The sequence below is a fragment of the Lepisosteus platostomus genome, chromosome 3 (assembly GCF_059453375.1).
Source record: "Lepisosteus platostomus isolate fLepPlt1 chromosome 3, fLepPlt1.hap1, whole genome shotgun sequence".
Taxonomy (NCBI): domain Eukaryota; kingdom Metazoa; phylum Chordata; class Actinopteri; order Semionotiformes; family Lepisosteidae; genus Lepisosteus; species Lepisosteus platostomus.
The window spans coordinates 20,654,482-20,675,147 of NC_142613.1; the positions used below are offsets into that span (position 1 = coordinate 20,654,482).

Genomic DNA, 20,666 nt, shown 5'->3' on the forward strand with positions numbered 1-20,666 from the left:
ATACAGAAACTCAAGTATCCCACAGTTCCCCAAGTATCAAGTGTATCATATCCAAGTGTACCCTAACAATCTTAGGGTACAGTGTTGTAGTGCAAGAGAAATAAGTCATCCAATTCAAATGGCAGCTCTCAAGCAAAGACTGAAAACAGTGATAAGTGTGGTGTTTTTATGTTTGTTTCTGATTTAAACACAGCAGCCTGAGAAAAGTTTAAAACCTAAACAGAGATGTGCTGACAAAAACAGCTCTCCAGTTTCAAAAGCAGATAAAGGGAAGGTTATGGTTTGCACATGGATCTTGAAAAAAAGACAACCTATGTAAAACCTACTAGCAGAACAGCTAAATATGCGCATATAAAAAAAGATGCTGATGAAAAAGCAAAAACTACCTCTACTTTGGGAAGACAGCACAAAACTGTTTTTTTAGAACCATACTATCCACTTAAATGTGGCTATAAGAATGAAGTACACAGAACTGTGGATCAAGTTCCATTAATTTTCAAAGCCTTGGGAGGCCACAGATTAGTGGGGCAAAAATAAACACCATATATTCACTAGAATAAATAAAAAAAATGATCCGGCATCACACCACTTTCTGCGACCTCCCATATGTGTGCACGGTGGGATTTAACAGAAGATAAACAAACAGGCTTCACCGACACTGTGCTCCCATACTTCATATACTGTACACATTTCGGATTTTGTTTCACGAAAAACTCCAGCAATTGGCGGATTTCTAAAGATGAAGAGACAAAAATGAAAGTGATGTGGTTCCTATAAATATAACCACTGCCACACCAAGAAGAGGGTCTAATTCTACATCAGCCTATTAATGGATTAGTGCAGCACTGGCCTGTGATAGCAGGCTAGTCATGAGTTATTTAAGTCCCACTTCAAATCTGATCACAGCTCATATGCTGTATCCAGTATGTTATCCGAGCACCTACTGTAGGTACAGTCCTACCGAACAAAACATTAAGGAAACATGACGGAAATATAACCAACCACATGACACTAAAATACTACACATATACAAGAGATTACTTTCCCCATCTCATTCCCCTTGTCAACAATAGCACCATATGGAGATATGACATCATTTCAATGAAAACAAAACTTACACAGCAATAGACATCTCAGTCATGAGGAGAGTGGGCGTGTCCAGCACTTTTACAGCCACTTGGTCCTGAGTATTCACCACATGAAGGAACCTCATGGTTAGAGTCTTTCTTCCTCGCTCGACTGAACCCAGCCTCAGACTGAAGCTCCTCTCCTGCCCATCTGGCCAGCAAAGAGAACCCCTCCTTCTGCGCTAATTCTGTAGGGATGGGCAGCCCTTAAAGAATGTCCCTGCTCCCTAGAATAAACTTGCTGACTGAAGAGAGCCGTGTGTATTTTATTTTCCAGCTAAAGCCTTCCTCCCCCACAAAAACCATCTTTTCAGACGGGGAGCCACAGAGCCCTTACACTGCAGAGGACGTTTTCTCTGTTCTCTAAAAAAGCCATACTGCCAGATTCCAAGAGAAACAAAGCAGAGTCAGAGATTGAAAAAATAACAGTCAAATGTGACACTTTAAAAGGTATATTCCATGCTGAAAAAAAGAAGAAAGAAAACACAACGTTTCGCCGTGGGGCCTCCTTCAGGTGTGTGGCCCCACACCGAAACGTTGTGTTTTCTTTCTTCTTTTTTTCAGCATGGAATAAACCTATTACTTTTTCCTTTGCAGCCTATGCATGCTGACGCAGCTACCCACCTGAACCCCTTTAAAAGGTATGCATGAAATAACGTAAAGCTAATCTTAATATATTAATAAATATTAATCCTAATACTTCTGTGAATATAGGTGCTACTCCCTTAATTGCAGTGCATCAACGAAACGATGCGTGGTTGCTGCCAAGCCCACTGTATTTCTTGTACTTTCCTAGTAAATGCCCAGTGGTCCTGATGATAAAAAGAGCCCAAGAGCACAAAAGAAAAACCGATTGTTCACATTCTTCTCAAAGAAAAATGCCTTATGAGTAAACGGGAAGCTAATTACTGTAGCCAGGCTATAATTACTGCATTACAAAAAGAAAACATATATAACCAACCACAGAAAACAAAGAAAACAAAAATTAAAACACTTCGCAGCAAAACAACAAATGCAAAGGACAGTCTGCATCTCATTCCAACATTCAGTCGTCCTTCAGCGTTAGACTCCTTAATTATTTATTCTTTTTCATTATTTAGCACACCACCTTGTCACACTTATACTTTCAAGTTGCGGAAGAACAGATGGACATTGATTTTCTGGAAGGGTCGCTGCTGGGCTCAAGACCCTGAATTCCATGTTCACAAGCTGACGATATTTACCCATTCAATAAAGCGTTATCTGCCATGCAAGATGTGCAGACAGGAGGCTGTCAAAGTGAGCTATGATGGGAAGCAGCTGCAAGGGCACTGCTGCTTTGACTTGTGGTTGTTCCAAGGCCAGTGTGGCATAATGCTGCTATAAAAGGAAAGTACAGAATCCAGAACACACAGAAATATACGGGATGGAGAAAGTAAATGCAACAGTGCTGAACTCCAGAAAGAAAACCCCTGTAATAAAAAGCCAGGCATTCCCTCTACTCTTCATTCGTTCATTCACTAGGAACGTAGTACTAATTTGCTTGATTTCTGAGTGGTTTGTTAGTTTGTCCAAATTAAAAATCAGTTTTAACTTTTATTATGCCCATCCTTTAGAAACACAGGGCATTTTACTTTACTTCCTAGTCGATGAGAGTCAGCACAACTTTGATGAAGCAGCAGTAAAGGCAGGGGAGAAAATTAATATCAGAGCCACACAAAAACTGACAATCCACTTTCACCAACACAAAAAGCCAAAATCCCAAAACAAACTGGATTTGTACCCTGAAATGCAATTTTTTTTTTCTCTGAACTGCTCATATTTTCCTTCTAGAAATATAAAACGAGAAAACAGAGATTTCTAAAATAACCACTGTCATTAAAATAGGTTTCCCGGAATGTACATTATGTGTTTTAAGGACAATATGTACTAATTAGAAACTCAAAATCCTTAACCCTTTGAGATACACCACAAAGTTTATATTTTATGACAATCTGTAAAATACTACAGTATATTAAACAAGCAGCAATTATTTTTGAGTCTTTCTTAGTACTGGGTCATACCTGTTTTTCTACAGTAGTTTATACCGCCATTTACTATCTCCGATAAATTTGTGGGGGTTTTTTGTTCTATAAAGCAGTTTGAAAAGCCACTTTCAAAGACACTATAAAATAAATAAAAGGTTTATATTTAAAAAAAACACAGCCACACTGCCAGCAAAACGCAGAACGAGTCCTTGGCTACTTACACTTGAGCTTGAACCGATGAAGTTATCCTGAACTGACTGGTGCAGAAAGTGCTTGGTGATGTATTTCCAATCTGTCTGGAGTCATACATTAAGCCTAATTTTTTTTTTTTTTGCCTTGACATAGAAATGCTGGTGGGACAGATTTGATCGCAGAAAGGATTTTGTGGGGAAAAGCACTACCAGGCAAATGGGAAGAGTACAACACGTCTGTCACCACTGGCCACCCCCACCTGCCACTCCATCTCAACAGCCATGACCACACAGCAAAACCATAAGGAAACACTGTATTGATTTAAATGCACCCAGGCCAAGAAACAAGGTTAGTATACATAGTAAACCTTACAAGCATTCAACACCTAATGCTTTCCTTCTGCTGGGCCTCTTTAAGCTCTGTATCCTTAATTAATGTAAAATTATTTATTTAAAATAATCATTACATATACCATAGGCTCACCCTAGTCTAAAACTAGTTCACCTCAATAGAGAAGGCCCAGTAATTCCCACATACAGTAGGATTCTTTTCTCCATCTAAAAGAAAGTCTTAAACAACCTTATACAGTATGGAACCTTAGAATTTAGCATTGTAAGACAGCACTAGGATTTAAGGTAAAATCAATCAGGTTCCACCTTCAAAAACTTTTTAATCAGACATTTGATTTGGCCTTTAATGCTTAACTATTGGGAAAAGCTTAAAGTCTGTGTAAAGCTTTTTAAAAATATAATTCTTTTAGTACAATCTTCATTGCTAGTAACATGTACAGAGTGTCTTTGTATTTACTAATTGCAAATAAACAGGAATGGGAATTAAATTTAGCAGTAAAGGGTGTTGTTAATATTAAGTAAAAAGGGTTATGTACTTTATCAAAACATTCCTAACTTTTCCTCTTAAAAACAGCCCAGATTTATGTAGTACTGAATGGAGGTGGTGATCTGACACTCCTAATTTGCCCTTTGCTCTATATAAACCAGTCTTGGTAGTGTCAAATGCTTCAAATGCCTTTTGTGCCTTAAGTGAAAGAAACTCTGTAGATGTCTTAACTTAACTGGCCATGTGAGATTCCAACACCAGCCCCCATAGGTCCTTTTTTATGTATGAGTAGATCTGATACATAAGAAAAGCAACATTCTGCCAGTACCGTGGGCAATAACCAAGAGCATGCCGGTCAATAAATTATCTGGTAAAAAAAATCTCGGCAGATTCAAATATTCTGAGTAACTGCCAAAATGTCCTCTTTTCCCATCATTAAAAAAAGCTTTCTGATATGCAATATGCTTCCTTTGAACAGACTACCTCCTGGCCATCACCAAATACATCTAAATAGCCTCAAAGAAAGGTCCACAAGGAACTATTTTTCACTGCACTTTTTTTTTCCTTTTTTTTGTGCAAAAAGCATACTGGAAGGTTTAGTATGTGTTTGAGTTCTGGTCTATGTGAATAATTTAAAAAGAACAAAGTCCTATTTTCTCCTCCAACGGTATTTATCGTTTGTGAAAAGAATGAAAAGGGAAAACTTAAGCAAAGTTGGTCCAAGTTGGTGCAAGAGATGCACTGAAACGTACATGAATCTGAACAGCAGCTTTTAGGAAATCAGTACAGGAACCACTTTTACATTAAACACCACTCAATTTAATGATCTCACTTAGAACAAGGTTCTAACTGCAGCCCGCAGAGGTTTCATTTTGGCACAATATAAGAACAAAAGTATTACATTACCGGTTTGTGAAAAATTCTCTATACCATTCTCGCTCGTGGTAGAAAGGAGTATCAAACGGCCAACGTTCATGGCCAAAATGAGAGGGCATATTTTCTGGAAGCATGCATGAATAGGAACAGAAGCCATTTTAATATTTCAGTATTGTCAGCTTGAAACAGACTTGCAGGGAATCAAGATACTGAAAATGCCAAGCTATCATCAAAAAAAGATTAGCCCACACTGCCACTATACAGATGCAATATTAGCATGAGCCTTATTATATTATATTAATTAAGCAACACTCAAGGCTGCAAACTCCAATTTCTCGCACACAGGCTAGAGGAAATGCAATATGGTCTGAAATGGTATAACCCTGCATCACTGGACACTTCATGTCTATAGAGCTCTGGATCCCGACCAAGTTTGTGAAACTCCGAGATAAAATCATATACAACAGTTCTCAGAAAAACACTTAAATCTATGTTGTATTTGGTGACTGGTAGTTCAAACTGTATGTTCATTCTTTACACAGTAGGTCCCTACCAGAAAAGATTTACTGGAACGTTTTACAAGCCATGCTTTAACGGATGTATTCTTAGTCAGGCAAAAATTGCTGAGGTTTTGATTGGAATGCAGAGCGACGTTGCCATCAAGTTCTTCATCAACCAAATGAATGTGCATGTGCTCATGTACCAAAGTTGCCCAATTACAGAACTTCAAACACCTTTCTGGAAAACGTATGAGGTTGACAGCAGTCACCCACTGGAACAAAAGTCTGCCAATCTCCTCGTCTCGGGATAGAACATCCTTTCCAAGGCATTCATCAAGAGACATTTGAGTGACAGTTGTGCATAACCCTTCCCATTCAGTAGCAAACAATGCACAAGGTAATGATATCTGAGAGCTACCACCTGTGTGTTTGAGGCTTCTTCAATGGAGGTCAATGCTGATTAGCATCTGCTGCATCATCAAGTTTCATTTATATTAAATAAACACCGATTTTATCCTGTATTTCAGTATCACCCTACTGTCCACAAAACCACATGGTTAAAATACTGAAACGGTCAGTGTTAACAAAATTTTATATTTTTGGTCTATTGAAGTCTAACTTTAAATTACCAATACTCAAATCTTTACTCTCAACACCAGCAACGACACCAGTATATACAGTATTGTTCTGCCGCTCACCTTTGCAAGCCGACTGGCACCAGAGAAAACCAACAGAGCCTTTACTTTCTCCCAAATCCAAGGAGCCAGAAACACCAGGATGCCAAATGCTTCCTACATCAATCTGCTTGGCCACCAGATTCTGCCGACAAGCTGGACATAGTGCACTGCAACGCTCGGATGATAATCCATAAATCTTTTAATATCATGTCTGAACAGTTCAACAGCACTACTGATTTTTTAACAGATTTATTCAGACCACAGAGAGGACTCTCATGCACCATAGAACAACAAGGCATTTCCTGGAAACATTTATTCCACATTCACATGGAACACAAGCTTTTATAAAAACAATTAACACTGAAAGTCTACATTGCCCACTCCTCAGTTTCTCCTGTTGAACTGTGCTCAGGCAACACTCAATCTCTGGTATACAAAGTAACATGAAGCACAAGCCTTTATTTCTGCCTCTTAAAGCACCACATTGCTCAAGGGCAAGAGAAAACCTCAACTAACTTTACAGTTATTAAAACTGTCATTTTACAGCAACAGTATTGCAGGTTACACAGCAATTAAGAATGACGAGCACACTCAAAAACAGTAGGGAGACCCTCTGTGCCCGATTTTCCAAAACACTTAACTGCGACAGAACTAAATGAGGTTGGCAGATATCACAATAAGTAGTGAAATACTTCAGACATTCAATGTTCAAGATAAATGCCAAAAACAAAGCTATAAAAAAGTCTCTATAGTAAATAGAAACCAGGCGGTTTCAAGCAGACAGTACAGCATTTGAAAGCAATAGACCAGACAGATTGACTGGAAACATGACCCCAATAAAACTACAATACCAGTTTACATTAATTAAATTTGGCAACCTTTTTTGTTTTGTAAATAGTCTATCCCTAAACAGGGTCGAGAACAATTTCCACTATTCCTCAAATTTTATACAATAAAGTATACATTCTAGTGACAGTTTAAATTTCTTTAATTTCTAGTTTGAACTAAAGTATTTAGACTATGCTATGTATACTATGTATATATCACAAATTACCACTACTTGTGGTGCATGTTCTTCAGAAGAATGTGGTTATACACATTTTGGATATTGATTACATGTTTCTGTTTTTTCATTAACAAACAGACTACACTCAAGTGACCGACTTGCATAAGCACTAAATCACCACATTAGTAATAGAGCTGTTTGTGCATAGGTGATGAGATTTTTACCAGCTGAACACTGAGCCTGATGAAAAATCAGTTTATCAAGAAAACCACACCCTCATGCCTGCAAAATCTTGGTTTCTCGATGAATTCATCGGAGAGGGATCAGCCAGAAGTGGAACCAAGTCTACTTCAACAAAAAATGTTTCGTGTAGACTACCCTGATGGACCATGTATAGCAAAGTAGCACAAAAAAAACGCCAGTAACACTTAATAGCCAATAACAAACACATCAAATGTGAGTTCTAAGTGGACAGGTGTTGTCTAGTCAATACTATAAAGTATGACTCGTGATTGGTACATGGATTACCAGTAGCATAACATGTCTGATCCCATATACTGTACAGTACTTTGTGCCAAATGCGCCATGAGCTGAAGTTCATGGGGTTGTTAAGAAGAAAAATCATAGCTGTGATTATGGAAGTTCACTGGGGCCTACATTAACAGAAACGCAGACAATAGATGAGAATGAAATTATGCCATTGTTGCCCAACTCCAGACTTGAGCCCCATTGAACATTTGCAGGATGCGCTGTGTTAAATGCAGTACTCTTAGTGAGGGATATAACGCTCCTCCAGCTGACACTGAACCTCTGCTACAGGGTTGTGGTGCCTGTGTGATGCATTAAAAGACAACTGGCTCAAAGGCATCTGCCGACTGTTTCTCATTCTCCCCATGTGTGGTCACTTGGTTTGTAGCTGTGAGCTGAGACAGAAAAAACACTATCAGTTATTCCAAAAAACCAGCACATGAGCATAATAAAAATAACAGACCATTCTATTTTCTAAAAAGAATTTCAGTTTACTTAGAATAAAATGCCATGGGAATGAAATGCTAAAGCATTAAAATAAGTCAAATGTAATTATCCAACTAGAAGAATGAGTATGTGTTTTGGGGGTTTTGAAGAGTTGTTCTCTAAAGGAGTTGATTATTGAAGCTCTTTTCCTTTGCTCTTCCTAAGATTAGCCAAATCCCAAGTCATCTGTGGAGAATGCTGCTGTTATACTTAGGTAATAAAGCTCAGGACCGACGCAAATGTAAAGGAATGGTACTACAAGTGACTAACTTGGACTAGCATGTTAATGTCTTCACCGCAGTATCTGTGGATACCAAACTTGGGAACCCCTTTGCGATGATTCACACACTACAGGATTTTAACCCTTATAGGGAGCTCCATGCTTTTTATTCTGAAATTCCTCACTGACAGATACTCCTAGTCTCTACATTCTAGATAGAACACAGAAATACCAAACAAGTCAAAATAATTATATCACCATGTATCCATAGCTTACCCCAACTATTAATCATTATATACCAAGATATAAATCATGTTTTCCTGTTACAAACGTGTTATACACATACACCTTTGATGAAACTGAATAGCAAGCTGGCTCTCCAGTTTCCATTTTCTATTTGAAAAATGTGTCAATGTGCACAGTGGAAAATGACAACAGTAAGTTGCTTGTCTTTTGCATAGAGTAAAGAAGTATAAGTATGACTTTGTAATGAAATATAATTTAGTATTATATAAAATGCCAGAAAACATGCCAGCTTTGTGGATTCGCTGCCTCACTTGAATGATATGTGCAATCACAACAACCGAACAACCCCTGGGAGATCTGCAGATGTTAACAGTCAAACATGAGCATCAGTACAGCAGTTTGTCAGAAGCCTTTCTTCTTGATCTACCGTGGTTGACTGTCGTGTCCACACAACAGAAGGATGAAGCTTGTACATCTCCTCTACCTGGAGGGACAAATTGGATTTTTGCATAAGCGCCAAAAATTAACAGTTAGTATTGAGGATATTTACTATAGCTACTGCATGACAGAACTACTGTACATAACAGCTGTACCCTATAACATGAACACAAGCTTATATCAAAACAATGGTGTTTACCTGGCTAACGCTCTTAAATGCAAGGAACAGAAAACCACCAAAAAAAGAAGTTTAGGGTCTTGCTCTTTGATCTGCTAGTTCAGGGAGTCTGCTGCCACTTTCTATTAAAAAATTCACTGGGGCACAGAGAAACAGGGTATGCTTCTGAAAGGCTCCAGAGTTGTGCAGCATTGCGAACAGCGCTTAAAACCATTTATATTTGCCCTTGACTACCGTAGAAACTGACTGGTCCACGTGTGGCGAAAACTAAGCATTAAGGATGACAAGTTCCTTGCCGTTTGTGTTGTTAAAAACACAAATGGCATTTCTGCACAGTGTTCTCCTCGTCCTCCCCCAGCAATATTCCTGTGTTTTAATTAAGCTTAGCTTTCAATTCGTGTAAGCTATTCTTTTGTGCTGTGCAGAAATTCCCCCAGAAAGCAAGACGAGTGAGAGAGAGGGGGGAGAAAAAAAGGGAAATTCTTTACATTTTCAAACAAGGCTGGAAGGCTGCCATGAGAATCCTCTTGAGGGCTTTTCACCAGGCAGCCAGCATGAACCTTGCCTTGTTAAAATTCTGACAGGGCTACCAAGATGGGGGCCTTCACTCCAGCACAAACATTTTAGCCTACTGTCAGATTACCAGCAGTCCTTGTGCCCTTCGTATCACAGTCAGCAGGAAACTATACTCCAGAACAAACTCAAAACAAATGACAAAGTAATGAAGCCCCAAAAAATGGTGTTATTTTTGGTCTATCTTTTTTATTCTACTTTAAGCCTTTGTTCTATCAATTCCTTAATTTCAATGAGCAAAAGCAGGTCAAGTAAGTGACTAACTTGTTAAAACGCAAGCCTGTGCCAAGGGGGCACAAAGCATATACCCATCTTGAGGTCAACATCCCAGTACGTTGCACATATATGCAGTGCTCCCATAAATACGACAAAGATAAGGGTTGCCCAATTAAAAAGAAGCTAGTTATATATTCAATGATGACTTAGTGTAGAGCAGTGCAAGTGTTCCTGAATGTTTGTGCGGGAATACAAAAAGCCTTGAAGGAACATTCAAGATGTCCACACGGAAAAGAACTGAGCCTGTGAGAGAAAGGTACTGTGTCCGTACCTTTAGGAACGTGCAACTGTGTTAAACAGGTGAGCTTAAGTCCAATGGTCACTAGTCATATATGCCATTTCAAAGTTTACTTTCATGAACCACAGTTGCCCTGCTCAAGCTAGGGTCATTAACTTCTCAAATTGTAAGTTCACATCTTTGGGAACGGGTCCATCATGCAGCCACAATGCCATCATCACATCATCTCCAAAAACCACGTGTGGAGGTAAGGAGAACCAGCTCAGTCCATCCCTTCCATTCTACTGTAAGTCTTTGTTCTACCAATTATTTAGTTTCAGCGAGCTAAAGCAGGTCAATTAAGTGGAAAAATAATAAAACACCATCCTGTAACTCTATAAACCTTACACAATACCACATAGTGCTAGTAATTCAATGGCACAACATCACAAAAAGGTTGCATATAGCTGATGCAGAGCAACTGACGGTGAGGATAATATAGGAAGGTAAACATTCAATTCTCTTGAGCTATAAATATGCTGGCATACATGAAGCATCTCTGCTTATACTATGTAAATTAATGAAATAAAGATTAAAAGTTGTAATTGTCAATTTAGAAACATTATGACTAAGGTAGTAGCAGTATTGTTTAACAGATACGTTTCTTTTATACAGTATGTAGAACCTCTATTATAAAAAAATAAGCAGTGCTCAACAATCTCTTAAAAAAATATATTTTTATCTTTATCATCAGGGGTGAAAGTTAGCTGCAGCCCACCTGCTATTTAGTGTGACAGCAAACAGCTGTCCCTTTGGCAGAAGTCAGCAGCACATTAACCTGATGAAGAATTAAACTAACACATTTTAAAGTGTGAATTAGCCAGCAAACTCAACTCCAGTATCTCTATGAATAAGAACATTTAACACTGAATTATAAAGAACACCTATTGTTAGAACAATTCTAAAACATTTTCCTAAATATCTTTAGTGCATTCTTGTTCCACTCTGTAAATTTGCAACTTGCAGAGCTGGGACAGAAAGATACAGTAGTATTGCCATGGCCCTTGCATGCTTTAATTTTTCTATTTCTTATAAACATCATTCTGTAAATCATACTGTAGTTTACAGCCTTCTAACAAGACAGGGAGAGAAACTAATTTCAGGTAACTGAGGAAACCTGAAATTAACTAAAAAGTCTGCCTAAATTTTGGTAAACTGCTTGTCAGGAAAGTGAACATGAAGTCCAACATTATTGGTCCTAAACTTCATTTAGTATTGCTATTTTGTACCATCTCATTTGCATGCTTTGACTAGTTTACTCACCACTGTGCCCTCAAAGCTTTATCTTGGGTTTTACTCCTAGCTTTCTCTTTCAAACTGTTTGATTCTGACAAAAAGTCAGCAACTAAAACCTGTTAAGTAACAATCAAGCTTTTTGGATAAGGCATTTGTTTCTCAACTGGAGGCTCAGAACAATCACAACAAACTAAATGAAATGTCCATTTTGCTTAGTAAACGAGATATAATAGTGCCAATGTTTAATACTGCTGGTTCTATGTTATATTACATAGGTCTACTATCTAACAACATATACAATTGTTAAAGGATTTTGTAAGCATTACTCCATGGTGGATAATACCCATCTTACACAGCTTCACAGATATACTGTACATTCCATAAAAATGCAATTACTGATGGTAAACCTGATATCACCCAATAGCCATGTACATGAAATAAAATCAATGTTTCTTTATGTGACCCAATCACAATTCAAAAAGATAAAAATGCACAGGGATTGTATCGGGAATGTCAAACTTTAGACATACAGTAAATACTGCAAATACTTGTGGAAGGGAAATTTTTGAGGCAAGAGCAGGAGCCAGTTTTTACAGCCAATATACATATAATTGCACTCTAAACATGGCAGGGGATAACCAATCGGGGATTTCACAATGTACAGGGATCTGGAAATTACGAGTCTCACAGGAATACATCTGTTTGAAAAGGAAAGGTTTTAATTTAGTTGTAATATAAGCAGTTTGTCACGACCAATCAATGACAATTTTAAATTAATTCTATTGAACAGAATTTAGAACACCTTATCAAAGTATATAACTTATATAACATTTCTTTCACTAGTTTAAAATTACACAACATATGAAAAGGTACAAATGAGAGGCAATTAGATACATCTAGCCCTAAAACTAATCTGTAAGTACATCTGTTTCAAATAAATTACTGATGTTGTTAATTTAGTGCTGTTTACCATCAAAATGCAACAGTGCCTTTGCATCCATATTATGCTTGTTTGGGAGTGACTTTGTACCTGCTCATTCCCAATGCTAATATAATTAAACAAAAAATAGCCTAATCATATATATTGTACATTAGGCCGGCACTGGTCCTGAAAATGTATCAAAAAGGTGTCTTAATTAGTTTGGCCCCGAGTTGCCCTTTCATTTTGGAAGCATGTACATGTGAGAAAAAGCAGACCCAAAGCAGCCCAGCTTTTTCTTAAAGGAGAATGAGAGGCTAGATTACTGTATATCGGTATTATCATTCTTTTCTTCGTGAAGCTTGATTCTTTGCACACTTAAAGGCATTTTTCTCCCTAACAGACCCATCCAAAGGATAGCTTGTGATAAAGGAAATGACACTGATAAAACTGTTCAGTCTTAAATCAGCACTACACAAACATAGGCATGTACTGTACGTACGAGTCTGAAATTAGGCAACATTCTAATAAAGGAATAGTTCTAGTGCAGCTCCTGCCACATTTCCAAATAATACAAGAATTAGTGTTGTAATCATACATGAATGATAGTCCACACTGGCTGCAACAATGGAATGAAAACCTCTTTGTATCATGAAGAACAAGAGTGCCATTGTTGACATGAGAACAGGTGTGGTTCTGGTGAAGCCCCATTGCACATCACAGCACTCCTGGCCAAAGAAAAAAAAGTTTAAAACTTTGGTCCCAGGAAACCGCAACATGACCCTGTGCAGTGGAATAGTAAAAATACAGACTCCACATGGTGCAGCTGTTCCTGGGGACAGATGGGAAAACAACACCACCTGCTCTAGTTCCCCTCAAGCAAGGCGACATCTTGACTCAGGGGAAAGGCATTAAGGCTTTCTGGGGTCTTTCAAAAGCAGAAGGAAAAACACTTTGGTCATGACATAAATAAACAGGATTACATGCTGACAAACATTTAGTCTGGCTTCAACCCTAAATCAAGTGGCTAACCTAAGATATAAGCCTTGACAACAGCAACTTCATTTTTTCTAACAGAATACAGAAAAGATCAGATCTTTGCTTAGTTTTTCTGGAGTCGCAGGATATTTCCAAGGGGTGACAACCAAATTAACAACTGTCAACAAAATGGTCAAACATCAGAATTGTAGATTGCTTTTCCAGGACTGCAAACAAAATTCAGACCTTTTGTTTTCTAAGCCTGGCATCCTGGCCAAATTTCCCCCTGGCCTTCACCAATCATGGCCTCCTAATAATCCCCATCTATAAAACGGCTTCATTACTCTGTTCTCCTCCCCAATAATAGCTGATGTGTGGTGAGCGTTCTGGCGCACTATGGCTGCCGTTGCATGATCCAGGTGGATGCTACACATTGGTGGTGGTGGAGGGGAGTCCCCAATACCCGTAAAGCGCTTTGAGTGGAGTGTCCAGAAAAGTGCTATATTAGTGTAAGCAATTATGATTATTAAGCCATTAACATGTTACTTGGTAAAATGTCAGTAAAGGACATTTCTGAATAATCACAGGAAAGGAAAAAAGCTTTCCTTTAGTGTGTATGATACTTTTATAATAATATAAGACAATGCAAGTATAATGCACGGTAAAGCCTGTTTAAAGAAAATTGAAATATATTACGGACACAGAATATTAGTCAAATCTACCCCCTTTTTTACTGAAGGGTTACAGCACAAAAACACTGCACAACAGTCTGATTCATTTCAGGTTTCGTGAGCTGCAAGCACATATCAGGACCTTGAAAAATTTGCTTCATCAATTTTAAACCTTTTGCACCACACTTTGTGTAATACTCACATCTGTATATAGTATTTAAGAGTGTTTCTCATTTCTTTCATTTGTACCATTTGGACTCGAAGCCTAAGAGGGATCAAAATGCTATATAAGCAGAGTCTTATCAGTTTCTATGCATTCTCACGACTCCTACACTGTCTTCAAAAACCATAATACTAAAATTCTAAGCTTTTATCATCATTTGATGTGCAGCCATGGAAAAGGAGACATTCCTATCAACAGCTACAGCATCTTGAAAGCCACTTTTATAAATCTTAATGAGCAACTAGGTTTCTAATTTGCAATACCTTTGTACAGCAGTATTCATCCTAAAGAATCTCAAAGCTCTTTAAATATAGGAGGAGAACCAACTACTACATCAGTCCTGGATGTGCTGTACCCACCAGTGTGGTGTGCAGGAGCCATTATGTCCCAACAGCCTCATTAGCACAGTAGAGCTGGAGGAGACATGAGGGAGGCTATATTGTGCAAGTCCAGAGTTTACTTTAGCCAGGAAACCAAGGACAGCACTTACAAACCATGGCATTTTAAATTCCTCTCAGTCAGAACCAAACAGTTTAAACAGTGTGCACTGTAAAACATTCAGAAGCATATTAGATACTTAGGCCCCAAGCACAAAGTCTAGTATTTTTATCAAGCCTGATTCCCTCAGTGAAGAAAAACACCCAAAACAGGAAATATATTATGGAAAGCTCTTTCCAAGGAGCTCCTTATAAAATAAAGCTGCAAAATTATAATCAACACAATTACACACAAAACAGGAAAATTGAGTTATTCTTCCATGTAACAGCCTCTGGGCAATGTACAGTGCCAATTACCGTACAATGACGTATTCAAAGTCATTGCATTAACCAGCTGAAACATCCTGGGGCTCTTGCATTACACAGTAATGTTAGTGATCACAGTAGCATAGCACAGAATGAATCCAAACTAATATAAGTCATTTGAAGGCATGGTAGATGTTTCTTTTTGGCATGTGGTCTGTATCATGCAACATCGTATTAAATAATACTGAATGAAATCAGATCTGGCAACATTCTTCTAAACGATAATTACAAACCATCCAGGTAATAACTTTAACATTTACAATAATTCAATACCTTAGAGACGGTAGGTAAGAACGGCCTAAGAGGCTAATTGATTGTTAAGTTCATTCACTTCTCCTTTTTAAGACTTAAAAATTTATTTCTTAGGCACTGAAAACCAACATAAGTAGTAACCAGAAAATTCCAAGACCCTATGAAGGAAAAGAATACATCTAAAGATCACTCAATGGAATACTACATAGTACACAAAATGCAGTGATATTATTTCACAGTGACGGTGTTACAGTATCATGTGCATGTGCCCTTGCATCACAGAGCTGGACAGCACAGAAGACCGTGAGACTCCAATTTCAAAGCCTGAGCAACCCATTGCACAATCCTGTCTAGTTGATAAGTTCATTTAAACTGCTGGGAAAAGCAAGCAACAAGAACAGACTTAAACAGGCTTCTCTGCAGCGCAGAAGTGCCTGGACTGGGGTTCTTCTAACCTCTGCTTCTTTCATTGCTGCTTAAAAGACATGTCATACAAAACTACTCCAAGAACAGGATAAATCTTCAGCAAAAGTTCCAGCGGTATCACTTAGACATGATTTACAATAAAGTGCAAGCCTGTGATTAGGTTTATCCACTTCAGAATGCAGTTAATTGATCGTCTGCCCTTGTGACCCCTCATGTAGAATTAAACGGAATAATGCCCCTCATGTTTGCTACATCACAGGGATTAAGGGATAGCCCAGAATTACAAGCCAAATGATAAAACAAAAAAAATCAGGAGAGCATCTGGTTCAGAAGTAGCAAAAAATGGAACATTGCAGCGGAGACATGAAACAAACAGACGGAGTCATAAATTTTGACAATCTCTCTGAATATCACTGAAGGCCTTAGATGAAACTCTAAGCAATACAGACATCTTTAAACTTGTTTTTTTTTCCCCCCCATGTCCACTAGCTGTTTTGAGTCTTCATCAGTATTTTGGACAGCTTGAAAGAGAGATGGCTAACGGGAAGAAAAATGAGCTAATGGACCATGTAAGAAAATAAAAGGTGAGACGGGAGGCAACGTGAGCATTTCTGTTTTAAATTATTTATAAATGGTATATAGGTCTTTACCACTTACACTAACCATGGTCTAAGACTCTATTATCTAAATCGGACATCACTACTAGAACAGTCTGAAATAAGCCATGATTGGTAGCTTTAACACACAGCAACACTGTATTCAATACAGTCCATACATTCTCGCAACAAGGTTGAAGGACTGATTTTATCCTACAGCATCACCGGTTTACATTTTGGCAGCTTTCAAAAAAATGGTCCGGCTTATTTCTGACAAATTATATTTCATATAATATCTACCTGTTGTACTACCTAAACGATCTGAAAGGGTCTTTTGACAAACCTGAAACTGAAAGGAGCCAGGGCATTAACCAGAAAAGGAATAAAAAAAAAAATTTTGTTTTCATTTCCAGTTTATGTAATCTCATACAACAGGTTTTACTGTCCATTGCAGTTTCTGAACACAAGAGATGATTCTTTCCAAAGCGACATATTTCAGCAAACATATCAGCCTTCAAGTGGGACTGCTAACAAGTAAGATGAACCTGGAGCCCCAAGTAACTCCCTTCTGCACAGCAGTTGCAGGGTTTTGTGCATACGCCACTAACAAAGCAGAAGAGCATTACAATTTTATCTCACAAATATATTCAAATATATTCAAAACAATGAATAGTATACATGCTTACCCTCTCATGACCTGTTGGGATTTGAAAGTCCCACCAGTAGAAAGTCAGAGAACTCTGAATCTGGGCTTCAGAGAGGAAGAAGGGAAGATTTTCTATGAACAGTAACTGGCTGGAGAATTGAGGTGGGGACAAATCAGTGTCCGTTTCACACAAAGCCAGATGTGAATAGTGGCCTATACTTTTACATTAAAAAAAACTAGGCCATAAAAAGTTAAACGATGTAGCCCATACCACTGTTACATAAGAATCGGCAGCTCATAAAACCTAAAATGGATCAAACAGCTGTGCAATAGGATTCTTAATCCCACTGGTGTATACAACTTCTCAACTCATCTCAATTGTCTTTTTAGCCTTGGAAGCAGCCTTTGACATAATACCCCGGCTTTTTTATGCATCTCAATTAATCTGAGCAGAAAAAACAACAAATTCAGCTGCTGCTCGGATATGCAGAGTAAAAAGGCAAGGTTAACCATTTACTACTTCAGCAAATGGCTATACAGGTTTCTAGTTTTTGCCCATCAAGAAAATAAGGCATGTTTAAGTAAGCTAAAGGTTAAGTGATGCCCTACCTTAGTTTACCTTGAACCAGATTTTAGGGGATGTGCTATTGTACATATCCGTCTTTGCTCTTGATGTTCTAACCTTATAGAAGGATAAAGTTGCATACTGCTGATGAGCAAACCTCTTGACATGAAGTCACATAAACCTGACCATTTCCAAGCCTTGTGTTCTGGAGAATGTGGGCAACAGAAATGTCAAACAAGGTTTATAAAGACTCACATTAGCAAAGTTCTTATTTAAGTGGTTTTAACCACAGAATACTGTTCTACTCATGCCAGTGTGCCATGTTCTTAACTAGAGCACTAGGCGCTCACAGCAGCTTTTCTATGTGGATTCAGAAATGCAAAACAATTTGACAAAGATTTGCATTAAATTGCACAGCACTCAAGCAGGGGTGCTTTTATTCTTGTAAAAAAAATGTAAATGCTGTTGAAAAAATCATACATCGTGTACAAACCAAATACAGCTGAAAATAACTGGGTGAGTACAGCCCCTTCCATTTTTCCTTTGATATGCTTCACTATCTCTTAGATAACAGAGGCAGCAGTTTTTCAGCAAACGCTTCAAGAAGAGCCTTGCAGAGTAAAGAAAAGCAAAGGAAAATAGAAAACATAATGCCCAACCATTTTACAGTGTGGCAAAATTTGAGTCTGGAGGTATGTGGAGGATGACAGTCTAACTATTGCAGGTTTATTAGTTTCAGTTGTTTGTCAAACAGTAGTAAAACCAGCAGTAAAACCAAGTCACCAACTGCTTTGCAACAGCCCTCTGACCTCCAAGCAGGAATAAAGGAAGTGCCATAGACTACACATTTCTCACTCCCAAAGATTGTAGGAAAATAAGAAACCTCTCCAGTGTCCATTCAGAAAGGAGCATAACATCCTGTTTAGTCAGAATGAAACACAAAGACTATGCCTGCACATGCCTTCACCTTGAAAACCCAGAAAAAGAGCTGTTCCAATATGATAGAGTTCAGTTCTAACCACTAACACTGCACTAAGGTCATATGTCGTTCAAACCATAAGTCATTTACCAACGAGAAGCAGCCATTTGGCCTGTCAAGCTCAGTCAGCGGTTAGTATCCCAAGAGTCCAAGGATCTCATCCAGTCTGATCTTGACACAGTAAATGAAGGGACGGTATAAATATCTTGATCGAGATCCACAACTTCAACAACGTAGCTGAGGAGCTTGTTCCCAACTTCCACAGCCCTTTGTGTAAAAAAAAAACACCTCCCGTTCTTGGTTTTAAAAACACTTCCCAGGTGCCAAGGTAACACTCCTACAAATGAGAACAAGAACATGGGCCTCCAAAAAAGCATCCACACTTGTATCTTTACTGATTCCACCAATAACGAACCAACTCAAGGAGACTGCAAAGCAGTCTCTGGTTCAGTGAGAGGATAGACTGTTTAAAATTCCCTGGCCGAGGCACAAGCCCTCATCCTTAAAGGCCTCCGCACAGGTGCTGGGATAACTGATCACATTAAGAGCTGTGTGTGCGAGCACAGTGCTCGCACAATTCGACATCTGCTATCTTATAATTTAATTAGACACACCCCTAGGGGGCTGAGATGGAGGATGCTAAAAAGACAAAAGTACAAAACCTCATTACCAGGTATTCTGGGTATCTTTCTTGTTAATTTCAGCTTGCCTAGCCAAGCCTGCAGTTTTGAAAGGCAAATGTATTTAGAAAGCAGCAGCTGGCCAACCACTGCCAAATTTCAGAGCAATGGACATATTTCACATTTGGGTATTGCCTAGTTCACAGACCGCTAACAACTGCCAATTGTGATATCTTTGGCATGGAAACAAAGCACTACATTTTGATACAACAAGGAAGAAAACTAGAAACAAATGATTTTACACAAAAAACAACAGCACAGAAGAAAACTGTACCCAGCTGAACCCAAAATGCAAATTTTCAAACACTCTTCTGTTGACCTATCCATCCACCCATTAATTTTCTGTAACAGCTTTTTGATTTTTGAAGCTCAAGCGAGTGAGCCTTAAGTAGCAGGCATTGGGAAAAAGACTTCACCCTGGATAAGTTGCCAGTCCATCACACAAACAAATATAGACCACAATTGAGAGACTGCAATTAACCTAGACAGTGCATCTCTGGACAGAGGGAGGAAACCAGTGCACATGATGAAAACCCACAAAGATGGCATGGGGTTATCTGGACATTAAGGAAAATATGTTGAGGAATGACAATGGATAAAGCACAGCATTATCGCAGCACTTTAGAGACATGGAGTCCATATTCTGCAGTGTAGGTACTGTATTACATTTTTTTTTAAATGCTCCATTTTCAATCCACGTAAAGCCTGTCTGTTTCGAGTTAGGTTAAAAGTGCAGTGTTCTACTGTTGCAGGTGAATTATGTGTACCTTTACTCATGACATGACTTCATTATTGCCTCTTTACTGAGGTGTACATGGTATGCTGGCTATATGTATTATGCCCACAAAGTATCCCTATATTCCATCAAAGGGTTACTTTGTCAACTCTTACTGCTTCTTCAGCAATTGGCAACAAATTTCAGATCTTTATTTACATTTTTATTCCAGGTAAAATGTTGTTTTGCTTTAATTAGTCTTTTCTGCATATTAATTTCAATGGTTGTCTCCAAATAAATATTTGGGCTCAGTTACCCAATTTAGGAAAATCACCTTGTTAGATCAATCGATGACGTCAGTACAAAACAAAAGTCAGTTTTACCACCAATACAAATGGCAGGATTTCGCAATTAAAACTTACAAAATAAGTATTGCAATAACTCACCCTCCTTCAAAGCCTTGTCTATAGTACATCATAAAATATGTGGCAGTACTAGATATTATCAAAGCCACACATTTCAATAAATTCATTA

At 38.3% G+C, this 20,666-nt stretch overlaps 1 protein-coding gene across 1 annotated transcript in view; it reads right to left on the minus strand.

Moving 5' to 3' along the window:
• The window catches only part of enah (ENAH actin regulator), a 116,017-nt gene extending 114,722 nt beyond the window's left edge, over positions 1-1,295 (minus strand). The window contains exon 1 of the mRNA XM_088623448.1: positions 1,119-1,295. Within this exon, the coding sequence (XP_088479574.1) occupies positions 1,119-1,213 (95 nt within the window). The 5' untranslated portion in view covers positions 1,214-1,295. The remainder of the gene's footprint in view (positions 1-1,118) is intronic.
• Positions 1,296-20,666: the final 19,371 nt, after the last annotated feature.